Here is a 24,513-nt window from a genome sequence, read left to right as displayed (position 1 = left end):
CCAGCCAACAAACGTGCCTAAAAAAAACAAAAGAATTCAAGTAATTCGCTGTACTATTGTTACTGTTGCAATATATACAAAGCCATTGCTTATTATTAGAACTCGTTAAATTAAATAAATAAATCACCTCACACCGTGCTGTTATTTTGGAACGCGCGTTCACGAAAGCGCTCGCGCGACGCGCGCTCATGAGGCGGAGTTTCTCGACTACAGTCGTCTGTCTCGATCGTCAGTGCTCTGTTGGGCTCGGTGGTCCACACACTTTGCTGCTGTTTTCTCACACAACCGAACTGTTAAGCCGTGACGGACTACACGCCAAAGAAGACAAAAAGAGAAACGCCGTGTGCGAACAAGTGAAATGTCGATTTAGCGAAGGAAGATGTTCTCCTTTGGGAAAAGAGCCCCGAAGAAGTTGTTGCGGTGGCTCTGCGGGCTGCTTTGGTGGTCGCTCCTGGTCGAGCTAGCGTCGGGAGGTAACTGCTACTTCCAAACTCTTCCACTCGACACAAACCACGATATAACATCTCACAATCCACCACATTTACTATACAATGCCCTCTTTTGATTCAACTTTTACATCATTCATTGTTTGAAGACGACAGAGTGAGTGGTTAGGCGACCACTACCAACAAACACCTAAAAAGGTCAAAAGTGGCGTTGGCTTTTGCTAGCTGTTATTTGCGAGTGACATATTGCTAATAATAATGCTGAAATCCATCCATCCATTATCCATACTGCTTATCCTCACAAGGGTCCACTCACCGACCACTTCATTGGGGACACCTGTACAATACTATCTAATGGCACCCAGTGCAAAAGCTGCATCAAATCTAATAATGCTTAAGTTAATACTTTAATATATGAAATACCATACAGTGTACTTGTAACTTAGGCGTGTCAGTCCTTTTCAAATTTAATACACACGCATATTTGCTTGTATGAGTTTTATCTGGCTTCCTCTCACATTCCAAAAACATGCATGTTAGCTTCATTGAGGACTCTAGATTGTCCATAGTTGGAAATGTGAGTGCAAATGGTTGTCTTTACCAATGTCAGTAAAAAAAACAAAAACAACAACAACTAATTGTTTTCTAAGAATTGTGTTTTTTCCCTTTGTGTGGGTAAATTCTCAGTCATCAAGGTCATGGTAATCTGCAAATGTTGAATCGAAGCAAGTGGACTCTTCACGTTTGTTGAATTTCATTAGCCTGATACAATAATTTCCCAAGTTGTTATTTCTCAATATGTATTAAAACAACAACAACAATGTGTTTGCTAGAAAATTCGGTCATGGTAATCCCCAAAAGTTGAATCTAGGCAACTAGACTCTTCTTTGTTTGTTGAACTAGTTGTTTTTTTTTGTCTTGTTTTCTGAAAATGACTTTTGCAATTATGTGATTTCGCTAACGATACTATATGTGCTTTTCGATTGACTGGCGACTAATCTGGGGTGTACCACGCCTCTCGCTCAAATTCAGATGGCAAAAGCTCGAGTTTACTTTTGATCCTATTAAGAACAAGTGTATGAGTAGAAACAGAATGGATAGTTCTTGTTACTTGTTCAGTGCCCTTTTGGCTATTTTATCTTATACATTTGAATTCAATGAAAATCACAGTTTTATTCTTGGAGTACAAAGGACTGTTTGATACAGCTCTCATGTTGGATGTCAATGTATTGTGAAGGTTTTACAAAATGTATGTATTAACAGCTTAATCTACCAATTAACTGATTGGTATGAAAGTTGTACGCACATACGGTCCAGCAATGCACTAAAGCACACTCATTGCACATTCTGGTGATCACAACACACTCAAGTGGCCACAGCCTCTTTTCCTAAGGGACAGGGCTGTGCATGTGTGTTATTTTTATGGCTATATACATTGTTTACACTCGCATGTGTGTTCATTAGCCTCATATGCTTCATTTCATATTGGGCATGTGTCATACAAATTCAGTCGCCTTAACTCATCCCGGCTGTGCTAGTGGGGATAATCAGGAATCATTTCACTGTGACTCACTCACTCCGTCATACATTGAAAATAGCAACAGTAGTGGACGCAATTTGTCAAGTGACAATGGTCAACCTACAATTTGTTCAAACTAACATTTCTACATCCTCTATTTATGATTGAGTTCCTTCACTATGGCAGTCGGAATGTGCCGGAGTCACTTACCTGCTCGAAATGGAGTAGTTCAGTCATAATGACCTAAATATGCGAATGAAAAACACTTCTGAGCTATAAATTAGGGATGTTCGATACCACTTTTTTCAGACCGATACCAGTATGAATATTCACTCTTTCAGTATTCACCGATACCGACTACTGATACCTGTAGTACCTTTTGATCTAAATTTTCATTTCACACAATGACAAAAAAAATCGGACCAAAGACCTCTCGTTATGACACTGATGGTGATTCGCTGATGTGTCTAACTGGCGCAGTATAGTGCCAACTAATGCAGAAGAGGACTCACTCTGTCCGTTTTTTTCCCCCTTAAGTATCGGTGGCTGCTATCAGCAGTTTCCACGAGTACCTGATATTTTAAATTAGGCATGTAACGGACCAATACCAATACCAGGGATCAGTACTCGCCCATCCCTACTATAAATATAAAAGAATCAAATGAAAAAGATTTGCACTGACTCTAAACTAGTTCATTGTGCTGTTTATAACCTTGAAAGATGGTATGGCTGGACCCTTGGAAAACCCTCTACAGTGGTGCCTTTGACTTACAAGTTTAGTTAGTTCTGTGAGCATGCTCGTAACTCAAAATCTCAAATCCTTCTTCACGTTTGAAAGGAAATACGATCTGTTCCAGCCCCACGATAAAACACACACACACACACACAAAAAATGGGGACGTGTTTTGAGACAAAAATAGTCCTACAATTTTGGCTGACTAGTAGGCGTGTGCATCTCTCCACAAAAGACAATTCTATACGGTATTCGATATTACGCGCAAAACAATTCAAGGGCGCTTCGATTTGAAAGTGGAACGATTCGGTTCAACTCAGTGAGATTACGATTCGATTTGATATAGTATGGCTCAGTTGGATAATGTATGATGCAATTATTTTTGTTGTTATTTTACACACATTTGAATGAATTTGTCAGTGCTGTAAATGTGCCAATTCCTTCTAAGATATATCACTCCAATAATATACGATTCGATACGTATCTCGATACGATTCGATTTTGTTTTGCTACATCTCCAAGTCTTCTCAGCTTTCTGTTACTGCCATCCCCTTGCTTCCCTTTGTGCCCATAGAGATTACTTGAGTATTCTGTAAGAAGCCTGTTCCCCATGTAGGGCTTTGACAAACAAAAAGAGACACTTGAGTCAAGTTGCATCGCCGATTTGTTGGATAAACTTTGGCACACAAGCAGTGACAAGCTCCGGTCTTGCCTCTCTAATTAACAATAAAGACTGGCTTTGTTGTGTGCTGAGCTGACAGAACATGCTTCCTTTTCCTTGTAGCTATTGCCTTCTCCTCTTTCATTGCCATCATTGTGAAAATGTCCATGTTTGAAGAGTTTCTGTCGCAAAACAGCTGACACCAGCCTCCTCCAACGGAAGCAACCATTATTTGCATCTTTCTACCACTCTCTAAGAATGCAGCTCTGCTTGGAGGGGAGACCTGTGTTTTTAAGCCAGCGTGACATTCAGTCAGACATATTAAACGTCAGCGTGATCACACCAAAATGCATCTGAGCGTGCATATCCATCCCTGTCAGTCGAGTAAAAGGGCAAAATCCGACTGATTTTTCTTTTTCTTTCCTTCTATCCACCGGGAACGGTAAATTGCACTTTGTGTCTGTCTGTGCCAAATAATTCTGTTTACATATGGCTTCATTTAATTATTCCCTAATGCACACAATGTCATTTGCATCCGACTGACAGAGTTTTAATCTAGGACAGTCAGGTAATCGCTGCTAATTAAACGTCACTACAAATAAACAAACAATACAGAAGAAAGTAGAATGTACTCAGTGGAGCAAACACTTCTACCGAGGCTGAACTATCTAACCCAGTTTGCATGAGTAACAGATTGTTGACACTCATCCTCATATCTACTCATCCCCCGTATTTCCCTGATTTTCTTCATTAAAATATATGTATATGCATGCATGTCTGTATATATATACGTATATATGTATAATCACAATTATAGGATGAATATTGACGTATGGCTTCGTATCCACTTTTTTTACTTTAATCATTTTTCTTAATTTGTTTATGTGCAATATATTTTAGTTGAATCATAATTTAAATAAAGTGTTTTTTTTCTATGTCTCAGCGCAATGTTAATGTTCAACAGGGCTGGGCATTTTACAAAAATTTCCCGGTCCGTTTATCGCCTTCTGCCTGCAACCTGTGTACCTTTCCACCGTCCATCTGTCGCGCCTTTTTGTCTGGCCGTACCAAATAGTAATCTCCCATAGCCCGGTCCACTTATCATTTTGAACGGGCTTCCTAAGTTAGCGTTTCCATCTAGCAACTTCGGCCTACTACCACCCCAAGTTTCCCGTCTTTCGTTTATCGCCTACAAAATGGGCGTCCGTCATGGGCGGATAGACGGACCGGTCCGTCACATAGGCGGAATGCCTAGCTCTGATGTTCAGGCTGTGCATAATAAGTAACATTAAATATACTTTTTAGGAATAAAACCTCTGTCTTGTTTTTGATGCACACGCTATGCTACTGCATTTTAATGTTGGTTATGATGGTAGTACTTGGAGAGATACTGGTAAGTATTCTTTTTGGAGGGTTCTTGCTCTAAAAAGGTTGAGAACCACCGTGTTAAAAGTCTCATTGTAAATCCAAGTATCATCCACTGTTGATGACTGTATAGCGTTATGGCTGTCGGGGTAAATAACACGGTTTAGTGGTTTATTGCGCTAATTTGTCTTGAAGGACAAAAAAATAAGAAACCATTAATTGTCATTAATTTCTAGTCCGTCTTTGATCTACCTTTGCCATTGCGTAAGGTGGAAGAAGAAACGGGATACGTGTTTGACGAGTGACTACAGAAGCAAACGTGTTTGTGGATCTTTGAATTATTTCTGTGGGAGCTGATTGAAAAGCATGCTGGTGCCTGGGCATGAAGGCTTGGATGGGACAGCTTCAGAGCACATTAGTCCAGATTACAGGCTAAGGTGAAATGGCAAGGAAGAGAGCGAAAAGGAACAGATGGATCCGTCCTTGTTGTACGCCGTTTCAGAAACTTGCGACCTCCGAAAATGTGCGGGTGTGGGAACCTTTCATGTTCAGGTTGAAGGTCTCCATCAGCGAAGGATGGGTCTGAACTTGCCTGGCTCATCCAGAACCTCCATTCATACACTGCTCTTTACTTTATTTTTCATTTACACGGCATGCTGAAATTCAACTTAAAAGCCACCTTCAAACCTAGTTTTACACAAAACTAGGCACAGGCTGGAGTGTGTTTCTTTTTAAAGGGAATTACTCATTTCAGTTCATGACTGTGCTGCTGTTGTACTGGAGAGTGTATTATTACGGCACAAACATTACAGACGGTCTAACAGAGATGCATAGTGAAGCAAATTTATGATGTACACTGTCAGCATGCTTTCCTTTCGTGCTTGAAAAGCAATTCTGCATAATGTTAAATATTTTCAGGCATAACTTAAGGTCAAAGAAAGTTTAGGTTAAGGTTACTTTAAGACCCTCTGGATAAATATCTAATGTGCTCTGAAATGTGTGCGCGTGCGTTACTCTTGTAAGAACAACCAGAATGCTAATTAGCCTCGTGCTTTTCTATCTAAATGTCAGATGTGTACTATATTAAGACCACAATACTTTACTTGCTCTTGGTTTTCTGCATTTCTACCCTTGGTTTTTTTTTTTTCAACGAGCATGATTCATTGTTCTGAAAGCCTGCAAAAAAGATGGTCACATGTGAAAAATACACGCTGTTATGTCTCATTTTTACATTTTTATTTGATATCTTACAAATGTGCCTCTCTGCCCTTTCCGCTATTTTTCTCCAGCGTCCTTTTATGGTGATGGCTTTGTACAGCTGAAGGCAACAGAGTCGTCCGACCATAACAAGCTCCGCATTCGCTTCCGAACTTCCAGTACCAATGGCCTGCTGTTTCTCGCCGCCGGCCAGAGCGTCTACTTTCTGCTAGAGCTCAACGCCGGTCGCCTGCAGGTGGGTACATCCATGGCCCCCCACGCATGAGCATATGTGCTCAAGCATACATTGTATGAGCACACACACACACACACACACACGCATGCCTACAAAAAGTCGTGCTCACACCATCGCTGACCGGCCCGAAGCGATGACTCCAGCTCCCCTGACAGTGTCAGTCTCCCGACCCGGTAACACAAGCGGACAAGTCTGCGTGACGCGAGCTGAGTGCCAGCGCCATACCAGTCCCTTCGTGTCACAGCTGCACATTCTAAAAACTCCCTTATCTATGTTCCTGTTGTGTTTAATGTGAATTAACATGAATCATGTAGCACTTTTGTTAGAATCAGAATCACAAACTCTTTATTGTCCCTTAAAGTGAAAATTAATCTTGCAGCAGGAACACACAGGACAAGGCGCACAATGACAAAATATCATAAGAGCTCATGAAAAAAACTAAAACCCAGTCTCAATAAAAAAACAACATAAAATGAAACCTCATACTTGTACATCATTGCTAACACATGTACAGTCCAGAGCTAATACCCATCCATCCATCCATTATCTGTACCGCTTCTCCTCACAAGGGTCGCGGGGCGTGCTGGAGCCTATCCCAGCTGTCTTTGGGCAGTAGGCGGGGGACACCCTGAACTGGTTGCCAGCCAATCGCAGGGCACACAGAGACAAACATCCGCACTCACAATCACACCTAGGGGCAATTTTTAGAGTATCCAATCAACTTACCATGCATGTTTTTGGAATGTGGGAGGAAACCGGAGTGCCCGGAGAAAACCCACGCAGGCACGGGGAGAACATGCAAACTCCACACAGGGAGGCCGGAGCCGGGATCGAACCCACGACCTCTGAACTGTGAGGCGGACGTGCTAACCAGTCGACCACCGTGCCGCCCAGAGCTAATACCATAAATTGATAATTATTGTCGGTTATTGAAAAAGGTGCAAAGTGCAGCTATGCAAATAAACAATGGTAGCTGTTGGGATTTAGATCACCATACAAAATACTATAAACTGATTTTTAGTCGAAATAATCCATTCTATGATCAAACTCTTACCATCATTTGACTTCTATAAACTTTATATCAGAGCAATATTTTAAGTTGCGTTTTAATAGTCAAAGTGTAAAATAAAGATTACCAGTGTTAATATACAAACAAAGTGTCTGGTGAAAGAGATTTTTGTCACAGATGTGCTTCACACACTGGCGGTACTAGCCTGAATGGCATGCAGAGTGAACATACAGTATGCGCTGAAGGAAACATATTTCATATACATGTTCGAAGGGAAAAGGTCCTGAGGAATGCATTGGCGTCAAACTCAAGTAATTGTTGTGACCAATCGGGCAATTGTGTTAGAGCACGGAGTGAATCACACTGTGTTTCGTGGCTTTCCTTCAGCAAGCATGGGGAGGGCCTGCTCATCCCCTCTTCCTTCAACAGGCTCAGGCCACCCAAATAATTATTGTGTTCACTGGCACAAGTGAACAATTGTGAGTCAGTCTTGCGCGCCTGTCCCTGGAAGCCCGCGCTCGATTCGCGGGGACTCTGCAGCAAGTCTTGACAAGCATGTCATCCGAATTAGTTTGAGAAGGTGACATGATGAACTCAGGGCATGGCTCAAGGCAAAGAGATAATCATGCTCTTCCTGTTTGCAATCCAAAACAAATTCCACCGTTAGAGCAACAGGTGACATCCTTTTAACACGAGGCCTCGAATAAAATGTGTGTGACTGTCTTGTAACACGGTATGTCTTTTCTCCAGCTTAAACTGGACTTGGGATCTGGGGAACAACTACTGCGATCCGAGAAAGGCACGCAGCTCAATGACCTTGCCTGGCATTCGGTGGAGGTCAACCATTTCAAACGCAATGTCACTCTGACCGTAAACAAGAACTCTCACACAAGCGCAAAGATCCCCGGCCCCCATCACGTTCTCAGCATCTTTGACGGTATCTACGTAGGAGGTTCAGTTGGCCTTGACAGACATTACCTCCCCCGAGACCTAATTGGCTTTCGAGGCTGCATGGAGGATGTCGTCTTCAATGAACATGACTTGCTGTCATCGCTGAGGCCATACACGGGATTCAAGACTGTCCAGGAGGTGTCGCTAGGTTGCAGTCCGCAGTTTTTTGCCACTGAAGAGGACCCCATTAGCTTCTTTAGCTCCAGGGCCTACATTTCTCTTCTGCCCTGGAATGGCCAGCAAGAAGCCGTGTTCGAGTGCATCGTGCATACTTCAGCCAGAGAGGGCATCGTCCTGTACAGCTCTGCCAAAGAGGGGGACTTTGCAGCGTTGGAGATTCAAGGAGGCTTGCTCGTGGCTGTCGTTGGGAAAGGCGGTAGCAAAACGGAGCTTCGTTCGCTCACCTTTATCAATGACAGGAAATGGCATGCTATCAAGATGCGCTTAAATTCTAAAGCACTCGAATTAACTGTTGATGGAGAAATGGTGAAAAGCAGCATTAGCTCTCGCTCAAAGGGGCTGCAGTTTAAAGGCTACGTTTTTATTGGAGGCATCGATGACAGCACCAGATCACAAGTCAGAAAGGTTGAGTTGATGTCTGTGTCAGGAAAACGGATGCGTGGAGGCTCCTTCAAAGGATGTATGAAGAATATTGGTGTGAACGGAGTGAAGATGGGGCTTGCCAATGCAGTTGTCACAAAGGATATCTCAGTTGGCTGTGAACCTGAGAAAGAATCAGTGCCATTGACTACTGCGAGTCCAACAAGTGCCCCAGAGTCTCTGTTTTTCTTGGTGACCGCAACACCGTCACTGCACTTGTCAACACTTGCAAGGGGTTTGGACAGAAGGCATGGCTCTAATTTCGTGCAGCTAAAACCCCTGATAGTTGAGGAAGGCGGTCGAGCATCTCTTGAGGCCAAACACATCAAGGTACTCTTGGATTTCAAAATGCTTGGTATTCGTCAGTCTCAGATTGTGTTCCAAATTCAAGATCAGCCAATGCATGGTCAGATCAGGCTTGATGTTGATCAGGACCAACCTCAGAATACCTTCAGCATGTTGGACCTTTGGCATGAACGAGTAATGTACATCCATGGAGGCTCAGAAGATCCAGATGACTTCTTCATGTTTTCAATAGCTTCCAGCAGTCGGAAAGAAGTTCCGGATTATCTCAGGGCTAACAAACTGTACCGCTTCAACATTACAGTAACACCCACCAATGATGCACCTGAATTGAGTCTCCCCGAAGGCAATCTTTTTGTCCTGTTGGAAAACTCCAAAAAACGACTCACTACGGATGTTCTGAAGGCCACAGACATTGACAGCAACTATAGCAATCTTGTTTTTACTGTGCTTGGGAACCTGAATGCAGACGCGGGCTATTTGGAAATTGAGAACAACCCAGGAGCAGCAGTGACCTCATTCTCTCACTCAGACTTGCAGGAATTGAGTGTGTATTATGTTCACACAGGGGTTAGAAACTCAAGGATAGTGCTTCGAGTCAGTGATGGGGAGAAGCTTAGTAACACTGTAGTTTTAAGGGTGATGGCTGTAGCACTTGAGTATAAAATTGCTAACAACACAGGTCTGAATGTCAACCAAGGAGAAATAGCTGCAATTGGCTCAGAACAGTTGTCTGTGGAAACCAACGCTGTCAAACAAGTGATTGACATCCGTTACGATGTCACAGAACAACCACAGTATGGAGAGCTCCAGAGACTTCACTCAAGTGGCGAATGGAGGCCCACTGACTCCTTTTCCCAAAGGCTTCTCGAAAAAGGACGCCTAAGATATGTTAGCACATACTACGAGATCCAGATGTCCAATGCCACAGATGACTTTAAATGTAAAGTCCTTGTGGCTGCAAGGGCAACCACAGAGATAGTTTTCCCAATCACCGTGAACTGGGTGAGATACAATCTGGTGAGAAATTTAATTATGAACTTGGATAAAGTTAGGAAAGTGACACTTGACTCAGAGTATCTGTTTGCTGCAGCCAAGGGCGTGATGGTCTCTGAGGAGGATCTTTATTTTAGGGTTCTCACCACACCAAAGAAAGGAAAACTGCTACTGGACATGACCGTCTTGGCAAAGAACTCAACCTTTAGCCAAAGAGATGTCACAGATCTAAAAGTACACTACGAACTAGTTGACCGGCCTCATGAGGACACACACGACCGATTCAAGTTTCACCTGTTTTCCAAACATGCTCAGTCCCAGAACTATGATTTTCAGTTTTCAATCAAAGCTGATGTGAATAATGTTTTCATCAAGAATGCTGGACTGGTTCTTCAAGAAGGGGAAAGTAAGCTGATCACAAAAAATGAACTGTTTGCAGAAACATCACTTACACAGGATATGCACTACACTGTGATAAGTAGTCCCAAACATGGAAGGCTTGCTCGTATTACTCAGTCTAATTCAAACTCGAGCTATAACAACATCTTAACCTTCAGCAATCAAGACCTCTTAGAGGACCGGATCATGTACGTCCACGACGATGGCGAAACAAGTCAGGATGAGTTCACTTTCATTGTCTCTACCTCCCAAGGTTTTAAATCTTTCATTGCAGATGATGAAATTGGGTCCAAAGAAGGAACATTCAACATATCCATTCAACCGGTCAATGATCAAAAACCAGTACGCGTCATTGATCAAGTTTTCCATGTAGTGAGAGAGGGACAGAGGCTGCTCACTGTTGAAGATTTGCGCTACCATGATCCAGACTCGGATTTTGACGACGGCCAGTTGATTTACATCCGTCGGGGAATTCCCATGGGAGATTTGGTGCTGGTGAATGACACGACTCATCGACTATTTGAGTTTCGGCAAAAGGATTTGGAAGAGAAGAGAGTGTTGTTCATTCACAAAGGCGTAAGCGTCGGCAGGTTTGTGCTCTTTGTCTCTGATGGCAAAAACTTTGTGTCGAGTCTTTTAGACATCAGTGCTCAGGACCCTTTCTTGAAAGTTGTCAATAACACTGGTTTACTGGTGCAGAAGGGACAGTCCGTTACATTTTCCACTAGTAACTTCACCATCGCATCCAATCTGGATATCCGAGATGACCAAGAAGTCGCATTCAAGTTGGATGACACGCCTAAGTATGGAAGACTTTACCGAGACGAAATAGTGGCGGAGTCGTTCACACTGTCTGACCTCAAGAACGGATTGATCTCTTATCAGCATGATGACGGCAAACATCTGGCAGACCATTTCAACTTGACAGTAACGGCTAACGACATCCACCTTGCAGCTAGGATCAATGTGAAAGTTTACCTGGAAAGTCATCAGAGGCCACCTATTGTGCAGCATCACAGCAATCTACTAGTAGAGGAAGGAAAACCAGTCAAGATTGACGAGCATAAACTTGAGGTTAGTATGAGAGACGATGCCCGGTTTTTACTTTGTCTTTTCTTGTTGCCTTTGTTTGTCGTTGTCTAAAATGTAACCGCAGGCAGTGTTTCTAACTGACACACAGGTCACACATGAGGACAACGTGCCATCTGAGATCGTGTTCACAGTCAAGGCGGGCCCCTATCATGGCTTTCTCCGGCGTTTTGTAGAAGCAGACGAGCGTTACGTCGGAAGCAAGGAGTCGCCTGTCAAGACATTTACCCAAAAGGACATTAACGGCGGAAACATCCAGTACGTGCAGGTGGAGCCCAACAAAGTCAACGACACCTTCGTCCTGGAGGCCACCAATGGCGTCACCGACGTAGGCGGCATTAGCATGTCAGTCGATATCATACCCCGCCTCATCCCACTTCAGGTCTCCAATTTCACCGTGGAAGAGGGTGGTTACAAGGCACTGACAAAGGAAGTACTTGAAGTCAACAACCGACACTTTGCTGGAATTAACTTCCTGTTTAATGTGACTGAGCCCCCACGTCACGGCCACATCGAGCACTCCCGACACCCCCGTGTGCCCTTGACATCTTTCACCAGGAGGCAGGTACGATACTCCCCAGACAATCCAGCATCTACTGCAAAGTTTCAATGTGAATGTCACATATGAATGCAGTGCCTAAATTACAATCACATAAAAAGCGCGAGACTTCAGCTCGGCCAGCATCTCGAGGATTAATGATTAAACAAATTGTGTTTAGTCGGGCTGCAGTTGTCAAAAATGTCTCGACTCTATTGATTATCCCATCGCTTGATCCAGCTATCACATTCTGAAGCTGGGATAGATTACTTTTCCATGGGGAAAAGAAATATTTAAAATCGGAACTTGAGCTCGATTAAGGTTCCAAAGTGTATTGTGCTTGACTTTAGAAGTTCCACTGTACATTCTAAGAAACTACCAGTTTACTTTAATGCGTACTAAATGTAATATTTTCAAGTTTCCTTGACTCTCCTAATATGAGTCACCCATTAATTTAATGTGTTTGTTCTGTACCTACTTCATATTCATCCTAATCATTTCCAAATTTTAACCAGGTGGAGCATGAATTCATCTACTACGTTCACGACAGCAGCGAAATGCTAGCAGACAACTTCACGGTGGTTGCCAACGACACAGGCCTGAGGAAGCAGAGTGCGCCTTGCACGCTGTTCATCCAAGTTACAGCTGTCAACGACGAGCCCCCTGTTATCACCGCCAACAGGGTCCTCAGGGTGAGTCTACAATTCTGCTTTGTATTTTAAACGCTGACCAGTACCTTACTGATTACTTCCAGACACTAGTCATGGTTGTTTGTCTTCGGGTGGTTCTCAAAAGTGTGGTCCAGGACTGTGACATGAGAGCCCGGGAATAAACTTGTTCAAAATCAGGTCAAAATGATACACGTTTTAAATCAAACCTTCCTACAATGCGCTCTGAATAAATACAGATAGTTCGCTCAGCCGATAGAGATCGCAAGAGATCGATGAATGTCATCGTCTACTCCAGTGATGGCAAACACTATAGAAGCAATGGATCATTGCATGCAGTTTGAACAGATGTGCTTCACCATATGCTGTCCACAAGGTGGCTCTCTTTTACTTCAATATGAATTGCTTGAAGTATTAGTTTGGACAATGAATCAAGAAACAATAGAGAGGCTTGCTTTAAAATTGTAATCTATCTATCTGCTCAAAGTGAAAACACTTGATTTCTAAACATGTAAATTAATAATGAACACCCCTAACCATACGCAGGTGCATATGAATAAATTTGAATATTGTGGTGGGGGGAAAATAGGGTAAACTGTATTTTGGAAAAATAATGATGATTTTTGCTTGCAGCATGTGAAAACTCACAAACCATTTTAAGAAGTTAGTATATTTCATTCCAAACAATCATAATGCTTAGCCTTCTGAAAATTATTTTATTCTCTATTTAATGACTCTCCACGAGTGTCAATTTTTTAAATGAACTCCTGACGTTTCAGAATTTGTCTTTGATACTTTTTGATGCATCTCCATATATTGTGTTGTTACTCAGCATTTTCTCTCATTAAAAGTGAGATCCTGAAATTTGACGTGGGCTTGAGCAAAATGTGCAAATTGATCTCATGTGTCTGCTCTGAATAAATACAGATACTGCAGTTCACTCAGCCCTTTTTCGCAAGAGATCGTCGAATGTCTACTCCTATGCGACCTGAATGAGGGCAAGCACTATAGAAGCAATGGATCATCGCATGCATTTTGAACAGATGTGCTTAACAGTATACTGTCCACGCCGCTCGTCAGAATGATCCCCACGGCGACTCGCTGCTAAGCGGGGGAGTGCTCGAGGTGCTTGGCGTATCCTCCGGAGGGATGCTGACTAGCATGCACATATGGAGGCGTTCTGTGGTGGTGCTGATGGGAAGTGTGAGGGTCCCGTGTGGGCCGGCTTACAGGTGCTAATTGAAAAAGGACCCCGTGCTTCTGTTCCAGTAAGAGCAGTTTACTCGCTAAGCAAGTGACAGACTGGCGCAAAGCCTGTAATTTCATCTGCACTAAGTCAAAAGCTGTAATTTGAACAGCATTTCATCCCCACCAAGTTCTGAATCCATGAAAAGGATAGTGGGGAAACAATTAAAAAAAACAAAAAAAAAAAACAGAAAAAAAATATATTATCACATTTTAGTCACATTACACTTATCTGCTAGAATGACAAGATGAATGTTCACATCCAGCTTTATTTAGAGCAAGGTGGCATCCATTTCGTGCTTTGTACATCGCTCCTTGTAAACTCTGCTGAGCCATAACTGACACTGGCAACAACAAAGGCGAAGTACTGTCATAGTTTGGATCTTCACTGCAGAACTGCCTGTGGGAGTTATGACCTGTGCTCGTGGCGACGTTACGCAATAGCTGCTCTGGCACAGCGAGTAGAAGCTCATTCTTTGTTATCAACTCTTTGCACAGTGTCACTAGTTTTGCTTTGGAATTAAACTTGCACATCACAATGAGGCTTTTGGATTTTCGCTGTCCTTGAATGCATTCTAACAGACGGAATTCATACAGACGGTGTATCCCAGTTCCTCAAATAGTGGCTTTTGTTTTACCGCCAAACATTTTCATTTCCTCTTTTACCCTAAAGTTTGAAAAAGAAAAAAGAAAAAAAATATAAATAAATTCCTGGGATTGAATGGCTGCACTGTGAAAAGACAAATAAATACGGCAATGGCACTCAATGAGTTAACAGTCTTTTTTGGCTTGTATTTAATCAGAACATATGGGCCTTGACTTACCATCATGATTCAGTTAGCAAGATCCAGGCTATTTCAAATTTCTGAAAGATTTTTTTTTTTTTTTTACATCTTTTGATATATCATTATGTCAGAGTGAACATGTTAAGCTTGACCACAATCAGGCACACACTTGATCTGATGAAAATTAGGAGACTATTTATTTTGCAACACCACTCTTTCATCCTCTAATGAAGAAAGGCTGCTGGTTTGTAATGTCACTGAAAATGCCAGAAGGTTTCTTAAAGCGGCAGTTAGCATATTGACAAGGAGGACAACAAGCATACTTGATCAAAATGACTCATTTTATCAAATAACTTGTTGTGGACAATAAAACCGCGTAAGAGAAATTGATTTTAGTATCGTGATCACTTATTACACACACTTGTAGTTAGCAGAGTGGTGTGTGGCACCTGCCAAATTTATATACATCCAATGAAAAAATATGTTATGAAATGAAGGAAACATGATTTAAGAGGCTCATTCTTGTACTGGTATCTGAGCAAATGTTTGGCCACTTTACAGGAATCCTTTCACAGCTGCTAAAAACAAATTGTCAACTATAAAAAAAATTAAATTATTATTATTAGTAAAAAAATATTATTCAATTATTATTAAAAATCTAAAATGCGCTTGATAAATGTGTTTGGAAAAGTTGACACATTTCTACCGGTCATTCATGCTGTCCTTTCGTGCTTTATCTAGAAGACTTTTTTTTCTGCTTCATTGGATGATGTGCAATGGCAAAATGCTAAAGGAGATAAAAGAGTATAGGAAAATAGCCTTCGAGGTGAACATCCGCAGCATTCTGCGTCCATTGTGTGTGGTTATGAAGTAAAGGTCACAGCTGCCTCCACTGGCCTTCAGCTGTGTAATAATCATGGAGCGTCCATCTTGTTGCAGCTGTTTTGTGATATTGCAATGCAGTTCATTGGCACTTAACATTTATCCTTTCTCTAGTCAATTTTAGGTCATGATCAAAATTAGCTTACGTTGCTATTTCAGTTAATATTCAAAGGTGCAATTTTTCACTATTCTGTTGAGATTTTGAAAATTTTAAGCCTGGCTTTTTAAAGCGGACTATTTATTTATTTTTTTGTTTTTTCTTTTGTACGCACATTTGTCTGTCCTGTGTCAAGGTTTGGGTGTCCTCAGTGACAGAGATCAGCCCGGAGGATTTAAGGGCGCAGGACCTCGACACGCCCCCGGAGGAGCTACACTTCATGGTGACCCAACCCAGCAATGGCCACTTGGCCCTGAAGAGTGCCCCCATGACAGCCGTGCTCAACTTCACCCAGGCGCACATAGACCAGGGACAGCTGCTGTTTGTGCATAAAGGTAAAAGTCATTTGAATTCCTTAGCGGATGTTGTTTTTCCTCATGTTGCAATCGCGTTTCGTCCAGGTGCCATGTCGGGAGGGTTGAACTTCCAAGTCAACGACGGTGTGAATTTTACTCCCCGGCAGATCTTTAGCATCACTGCAAGAGCCTTGGTCCTCAACTTGGCGCAAAATCTCCCCCTTAAGGTCTTTCCAGGTAAATCAAACCATGAAGAGAGCTGGTAATTCATCGAGATGCCTCTATGTTTAATTCAGGGGTGTCAAACTAATTTTGGTCGGGGGCCACATCGTCGTTGTGGTGTCCCTTGGAGGGCCGTTATGACTGTCAACCCATATAAATGCTGATGACACGCAGCTGTATATTGCCGTGTCTCCTGATGACACAGGACCCATTGATACCCTTTTAAATTGCATTTTAGATATCAAGTCATGGATGGCAGATAATTTCCTACAGCTCAATGAGGACAAGACTGAGGTTTTAGTTATCGGTCCCGAAGGTCAGAGAGAGAAGCTTTTACCAAAACTACACATTTTTAATCCCTCACACTGTGTCAAGAACCTTGGCGTCATTTTTGACTCTGAGCTCAGTTTTATTCCTCATATTAAAAATGTAACCAAGATTGGTTTTTATCACCTTAAGAATATCGCCAGAGTCCGCCCGTTTCTCTCTCAGGCTAACACGGAAGTGCTGATGCATGCCTTTATTTCCTGTCGTTTAGATTACTGTAATGCCCTGCTCTCTGGCCTCCCGAAAAAGAGCATTTCACCACTGCAACTACTGCAGAATTCAGCCGCTCGGGTGCTGACGAGAACCAGAGGGCGGGAGCACATTACGCCAGTTTTGAAATTGCTGCATTGGCTCCCTGTGTGTTTCAGGATCGATTTTAAAGTACTTTTATTAGTTTATAAATGCGTTAATGGTCTTGGGCCATCTTATTTATCTGATTTGCTTTTATCATACCAGCCCTCGCGGATCCTGAGGTCCTCTGGCGCGGGCCTTTTATTTATTCCAAGGGTGAGGACCAAACTGCATGGCGAGGCTGCATTCAGCCGTTTTGGTCCTCACCTTTGGAATAGCCTGCCAGAGGATGTCAGGTCTGCAGAGACTGTTGATATTTTTAAGAGGAAGCTCAAGACACACCTTTTTAGTTTGGCTTTCAACAACTTTTAAATAATTTATCTTTTCTTTTGATTGAAGATAATTCTATGTTTTGCTTTGAATGTTTTAAAGCACTTTGAGTTGCATTCTTATGTATGAAAAGTGCTATATAAATAAAATGTGATTGATTGATTGATTGATTGATAAATGTATGATCGCCTTACATGATCACATATACGCAACAAATTGATGGATAGCTAGTTTTGAAATTAGCAATCGGCAAGTAATTGTTTGTTCAATTATTTTTTGGTTTATTTTATAGGGGGGGAGTGGTAACAAATAACACATTGCAGTATCTCATATCTCGGTGTTGTTAAAAGTGAAAACAATTTGGAAGAAACGTGAAGTTGACGCACCCGATTTGCCTTTGCGGGCCACATAAAATGAGGTTGCGGGCCCGATCTGGCCCGCGGGCCTTGAGTTTGAAACCTGTGATTTAATTCATCTGCCCTTTAGTAACCAAGGCTCTTTTAAAGTACTTCTACTCTATTTCACTCTCTGCGCACTCATTTGTTCATAATGACTTCTCTTTTGCTAAATAATTTTTCACCCACTGATGTGAGGTCCAAACCCAATTAATCAGAGCTGCCATTTATGATGTTTAATTGTAGCGATGCTATTTCCATACAGTTGAGTTAAAAATAGGCTGCCGACTGTCTGCAAACGTTCCTGAGTTTTCCCGCCGTCTGGATTGCGAGTTTGGAGGAAAAAGATATTATGAGGCTAGCAAACAGCCAATTGGCACACTCTGCTACGCTTCCCGAAGTGGGCATTTTGAAGAGCTTTGCACTGTCTTGTCTGTGGAAGCAGTTTTTGCAATCAGGATCATAGATTTAGCAGACAGTTTAAGGAATACAATGAATCACTCTTACGATGCCGAGAGATGAATGTGTTTTCATCCGTCACACTCCTCAAATGTCTTGGGTTTGGCCTCGGGTAAATCCCCTCTTCACTAAATGGTTGCATATGCATCATTATGGACTCATAATGGCTTCACAATGTTTCCACGAAGTTTTCGTACCATCACCAAAAAGACGAGGTTACTGGGAGTGCTCGTGAAATCTATTATTAGCGTATGTCTTATTAGCTCCCTCCCAAGTGGATGCGGCTCACTGAGTCCATTTTTTCGTCAAAGCTCACGTTGCTTTCGAAGTATGCGTTTGTCTGCGTCTGCTTCACGTTGTCTCTTAGAAATACAAAAGGCTTTTAGTAGAAATCTGTCTGCATCCGAATAAAGTGTTAGTTCCTGCGTCGTGGATTCCAATCGACGCCACAACGAATGCTTCATGATCATTTGTTTTGTGAGTAAACCAATGCCGGATCTGCAAATATTTTTCCCTCGTTCAGGGTCTTCAACGCCAATTTCAAAGGAGGAATTGCAAGTAGTGACCAACGATGTCAGCGATACTTCTAACCGCACAATTACATTCAGCGTAATTCGACATCCTCAACTGGGGCGCCTGGTGATGAAGCAGTCTGAAAATTTCTCGGTTGACATTTTCACGTTCACGCAAGATATGGTGGGTGGAGAACAGGAGTTCATTTCAATGGCCGTTAGCTTCTGAGCAAGACAAATTCAGGCTTTCTGTTGCATTCTTCGTGATTGTTTGTCAGGTGGATCGGAAAGAGGTCGTCTACATCCAAAGCCCCGTTGAGTCAGTGGGCTGGGAAGCCATGGACTCGATGACCTTCTCTGTGACATCACCACCTTCGTCCCTGGAGAGTCTGACCTTCAAGATTGATATCTCCTATGAGAATACACGACCTGAACACAACACAGTCCTTTTGGCGAACACAGGTAACAACATCATAGCCCAAACTTTACCCTGTCAAGTGAATTCAGAGAGTTGGGGGCGTGGCTACGAAGGGGCTCAGCGATGCACCTTGTCCCCCGTCATGAATCGCCCCTCGCCCACTTTATAAACACTTGAGCGCCTTCATTCACATCAGTGGTTATCTGGCACAATTGCGAGGTGCAGTTAGCTAACTAACTATGCCAACAGTACATCCGGAAAAAATGTCTGCCCTTCAGATCGTCCGCTGGAATACGTGCTTTACAGTCGACAGAAGTGACAAAATGGCTGCCCCCAGAGATGGCTCAAACCGGGTGGCTTTTTCTGCGTAACTCATATTCCACAAACACAATATTAAACCTAATGCCTTGTTTCAACTAGTTGGCCTGCATAGAACATATTTTTGAAAAAAATGGGTCGACTTCCCCTTAAGGAGCGACATGGTTTCAGCGCCTTCAGGACCCACAGCGTTTGAGAGCGGGAACAAACGGATAGACTTTTCACAATTTTGAAGACTCATTTCATATACTCGTTGGTTTATTATTATTATTATTTTTTTTAATCATTCAAATGTTGTACGCTCGTTAACAACACTTCTGTGGTGTGTCAAGTTGAGTTATTTATTTGCACTCCCCAGGGACCTAAAGTTTCAAAAGGTAGAATAACATCGCGTTTCCTTGATGCCAGGTGCCCAAGTAACGGAAGGAGAGGGCGTCATCATTGACGAGTCCAAGCTCGACGCCACCAACCTGATGTCTAAGCTGCCCACGCCTCAGCGGAGCGTCAATGAAGTCTGGTTCCAGGTGACGTCATTGCCGCAGCACGGTGTCATTGTCGTGGGCGAAAGAAACCTCACGAAGGAGAAACCCAACTTCTCTCAATTTATCCTCAACAAATACGGCATTACCTACAAGCACGACAACTCTGAGACGACCCGCGATTGCTTCGCCTTCAGCGCATGGGTAAACCCAAAGGGCAAACCGGCTCAAAGGCCGTTAGACGACGTTGATGTTATCGAGGAGTCTTTCAACATCACCATTTCTGCCGTGAATGACCAGCCACCGATGTTGAAGACTAAAGCACCGAGTCTGACTGTGGTGCAAGGAGATACAGTTGCCATTAAAGCGGAGAACCTCAGTGTGGAAGACTTAGACAATCCCCCTGAAGATATTGTCTTCTCTGTGATTAGCAAGCCCAATAACGGGTATCTGGCTCTTGACGGCAAATTGAATGAATCGATTCTAGCCTTCACCCAAGCCCAGATCAATAATGCAAGTGTTTTTTTTATCCATGACGGTAGCCCTACCTCGGGGGTGTTTTACTTCAGTGTGACGGATGGCTACCATAAGCCCATTTACAAACTCTTCAACCTGGATGTGACGAAGATCACCATCTCGCTGGTCAACCACACGGCGTTGACGCTCGGGCAAGGTAGCACTGCGGTTTTTCTGATTCAAGACAACCTCGCCGCCAAGACGAACGGCAGGAACGCCACAATTCACTACCTGATTTCGAGACCTCCAAAGTTTGGCAAACTTCTACTGGACTCCCACGAGGTGTCACGCTTTGAACAGGAAGATGTACGGACAGGACGCCTGGCTTACCACATGACCAATCTTTCGTCTGCGGAAGACAGCTTCGAGTTCGCAGCCTTCACTTCTGAGGCCAATCTTAGTGCGCAAGTGCTGGACATCACTGTCAGTCCGCTGATCCGGCTTGACAAAAGCGTGAAGGCACCCAGTGGGATTGTTGTAAAACTGAACTCTGCTTCCCTTGATGCTTCCAAACTGGCCGATATGTGTAGCTGTGACCCTGTATTTGAAATTGTCGCACAGCCCAAGTACGGGAAAGTGGTTCGGCCAAAGACGAAAAAGTGGCGTAAATCTGAAGCAATTGAGTCATTCTCTTTCCAGGATGTTGCGCAAGAGAAAGTAGCCTTGGAGTTGAACGCCAACATGACAGGAGTTCAAGAGTTGAACGACTCACTGGTGTTTTTACTGAAGGCTGATAACGTCCAACCTGCTAAAGGGGTGTTCCATTTTACCATTGTGCCGCATGATCCCGCGGATGTTCCAACCACCAAAAATCCTGTGGTGACGACGTCATCTCCCTCTCAGACAACAATCCAGACTGCGAGAAATGCATCTAGTCCGTCAGCAGAGCCCTCCGCAGCTGTCATTCACACCCAGCAGTCAAGCAAAAACCAACAACGGTTCAAAGGACGCAACCGCTGGGGGAAGTCCAATAGAACCGGCATTTTCAGCACAACTCTCGGTAAACCGACCACGGGAATTGATCATTTTCCCTTTATCAACACACCTGTTCGTGTGGAATCCTACCCGCAAAAAAGCTCCAACCCTCTTCTGGTTATCCTCCCGCTGCTCGCTCTGCTGCTGCTTGTGATCATTTTCGTAGTGCTGGTTGTTTTCCTTCGACACCACCGGCGCCGGAAGCAGAGGACCGACACGCCAAAGGAGGGGGCTCCTGCCGCTCTTCCCAGCAGCCGGTCGTACCAGGGCCACACCCAGAGGAGCACCACCGTTCCTACTGTCACAGTCACCCCATTAAGCCCCGCCAGCACAGGTAGCCCCGCCCTCAGTCACTTACTGGTACGGAACCAGCGGCTGTACAATCACAACACGGTTGATTCCAACATTCTTGTCAGCTCCTGGAGTAGTGATTCTCCTATTGCGCTGTCGCAAACAATCCAGACCGCCACTCCTTCGCTTCAGAGGAATCAGTATTGGGTCTGAGCGCAAACAGTCGGACATATAGAATTGTCCAAAATGTCCTGGTAAGATGAATCTTCACGAGAAGCTAAGGGTTCTAGACCAACCCTTTCATTAAAATCGTTTTTATTAAATCGGCCAATTTGTTTTTGTAGTCCATATTGAGAATGTCAAAGTAGTGACACTGACTTTGAAGTCCGTCTAAAGCCGGTTCAACACAGTCAAAGATGTGAAATCACGGGGAAAATTGTCCAGTGAATCTCAAATATCTCACAAGACGGGACTAAAAGACGGGACCTTTGTGCGACCAAAGAGGGGCTGTCACAGAAAGGGAGAGAAATCAACTTATTGTCTCGGGATGGAGGCACTTTGGTCATTCTTGCTGGCTAACGCTAAATGTACATCGGCGCTGGATCTACGAAATGTCTGCGCTCCCGTCAACCCTCCAACAACACAAAAAAGGCTTTAGTTCTTCACAAAAGAAAATTGTGATATCGTGTTCCCCAAACTCGTATAACTGTCTTAAGCCATAAGTGATGCGGTTCACTCATTCAGTGCCAGGCATTTTCAGAACCACTTATACCCTAACTTTGAAAAATATTTAAAAATATATGAATAAATTCCTAGGATTGAATGGCTGGACTGTGAAAAGACAAATAAATATCTCCTTGGGAGTGAATGAGTTAAATAAATATTGATTGACAAACTCATTCAATCTCCCAAAAATATTTATATGTCAAGACATATAAATATGTCCTTGGAATTAAATGAGTTAAAAAAACAAACGATGATCTGAAAAAGGAGCGCAATCAGCGGATATTAATCTGCATGCAAACTTACCTTTGTGACTAACGCGCTTGCTTCTGCAACAGAGCATTACACTATCGATTTTTAACAAAATGGGCCTACTCCAATGTGTTGGAGTCTAAAAAAAAAAAAAAAGAGCATCCAGACTTTAAATCTTTTTGGCAACATAATGCTGCAAGGCTTCCATGGAATTAGGAAGTGGTGGAGTTATGAGACTTCTCAGACAGTTGTCCAAGAATCAATAGATTTGTCCTCAAGCTATTTTCAGTACTTTGAATTGGTCAATAATATATAAATTCAAAAGAGGAGTAGAGGAAAGACCACAAGTATTGATTTGTGAAAGGAAAAGAAAAAAAAAAGACAATTTTTAGGCATTGATAACCGTTTGCAAAACAAGCAGCGTGACCACTTTCTTCCTCATATTCTTTGAACACACATAAACACCTTAATTTCGTGATGCACTGCTGCTGTGTTTAGAACCTGGAAGTAAGGGTTCATTGTTCCACTTCTACAGTGTGAATATTCACTAAATTAATGATCCAACCATTTCGTGTGGTGCACTTTGGCTTGCGTTCATCTCGCAAAACTGCGGACACTTGCGCATTGTACAGTCAAGACCAGAGGCACTCAAAATGGCGGCAGGTGTGTGCTCACTCCCACTTAACGTATGTTTAAATGTGATTGGTTAATGCTGAACACAGCCACATGATCCCATTTAATAAGACGCTGTTCACATTTGTGTTTTGGGGGCACACCACTTCTTACCACACTATGTGACGTGTGTGGTACAAGAATGAGATCATGTTGGCTGCCTTTTGGCAACTTGGCCACAGTCATGAGGAAAAATTCAACATGCATTGTTGCTATTGGTCCACCCTGCTGCTGTTTAATGGTACCGCCTCAGCACCTGTTAAGACCACCAGAGGGTGCCGTTGTTACTACTAAACATTACATAGTGTCATTGCAATGACTGATGGAAAAATAAAACCACTCGACAACTTAACACTGTGGCAAATAATGACCGCGTTTGGTGCCTGAACAAGGGGATTTTCTGACATTGTTGCAGGTGCTGTCCAAGCATTTCACCACAAGATTTTCAAAATCGAATAGTCTACTGATTACATATATATTTTTTTATAAACTCAGGTGTTTCTCCTAATTTATTTTACTGTATTTTATGTGTTGCAAGTGGGCTGCTCCTAAATGCCATGTTGATAGGCCTGATCACTGGTGAAAAAGTCAACTGTTTATTTCCTGCTTACTACTAGCATGTTTGAACAAAAATACATTTTTTTTTAAGTTAACACACTGTAATGCTCGCTTTCTTTCTGATGGGAATGTCTCATTAACACTTCAGCAGAAAAAAATGGACTGAAATGTATCTTAGTATTTATGATTTGGGATGTTTTAAAGAAAAGCTGCTGTCAATGGAAGGTACTGAGTAATCACTGGAAATTTTATTTTGTACAGGACTGATTAGAATTTTTTACCCAGTATACAGTATTCTAATCTCTAAATGATGTAACCTACATGATGTACAATGGCATATTTTATTTATACCATATTTTTATTAAACCACTTTAAATTGTTGTATTTTCTCCCTTAATTATTCTTTGGCAGCTTTAAGGATCATTCTCATTACAAGAAGTACTTGATATCCTGCTGGGGATCTCTAGTCTTTGTACTAAAATGACATTTTACAACAAAAGATGAGAAACGTATTCATTACGATTGCTATTTTTTTGTTTCACTTTACTTCCCCAAGTATTGTTTCCAAAGACAATTTAATTATTCCCCTTTTCCAAATCTTGGCACCTGCGCAGCACACCCCATGCAGTTCAACTCGCTAATGCTAATATTAGCTGAGCTTGGTGTGTCTTTCGGGCTGG

At 42.7% G+C, this 24,513-nt stretch overlaps 1 protein-coding gene across 1 annotated transcript; it reads left to right on the top strand.

Annotated features, from left to right (window-relative positions):
• Window positions 1-187: 187 nt before the first annotated feature.
• cspg4ba (chondroitin sulfate proteoglycan 4ba) lies at window positions 188-24,194 on the top strand. Its single transcript, XM_086031644.1, has 10 exons — window positions 188-473; window positions 6,014-6,177; window positions 7,937-11,509; window positions 11,616-12,089; window positions 12,578-12,754; window positions 15,936-16,134; window positions 16,201-16,332; window positions 18,643-18,815; window positions 18,910-19,093; window positions 19,776-24,194. The coding sequence occupies exons 1-10, from the start codon at window positions 380-382 to the stop codon at window positions 21,839-21,841; spliced, it is 7,236 nt and encodes a 2,411-aa protein (XP_085887770.1). The 5' UTR covers window positions 188-379; the 3' UTR covers window positions 21,842-24,194.
• The last annotated feature ends 319 nt before the right edge of the window (window positions 24,195-24,513 follow it).

This window comes from Filicampus tigris, chromosome 5, assembly GCF_054856515.1.
Source record: "Filicampus tigris isolate MCC_2025a chromosome 5, RoL_Ftig_1.0, whole genome shotgun sequence".
NCBI lineage: Eukaryota > Metazoa > Chordata > Actinopteri > Syngnathiformes > Syngnathidae > Filicampus > Filicampus tigris.
The sequence above is the reverse complement of the archived record's forward strand: the minus strand, read 5'-3'. Positions and strand labels throughout refer to the sequence as shown.

Bases quoted from the DNA above. Each gene is read 5' to 3' on its own strand.
- cspg4ba (XM_086031644.1), top strand. From the start codon at position 380: ATGTTCTCCTTTGGGAAAAGAGCCCCGAAGAAGTTGTTGCGGTGGCTC. The intron at 12,090-12,577 runs GTACGATACTCC...AATTTTAACCAG, and splicing joins CATCTTTCACCAGGAGGCAG to GTGGAGCATGAATTCATCTA. The intron at 12,755-15,935 runs GTGAGTCTACAA...TCCTGTGTCAAG, and splicing joins CCGCCAACAGGGTCCTCAGG to GTTTGGGTGTCCTCAGTGAC.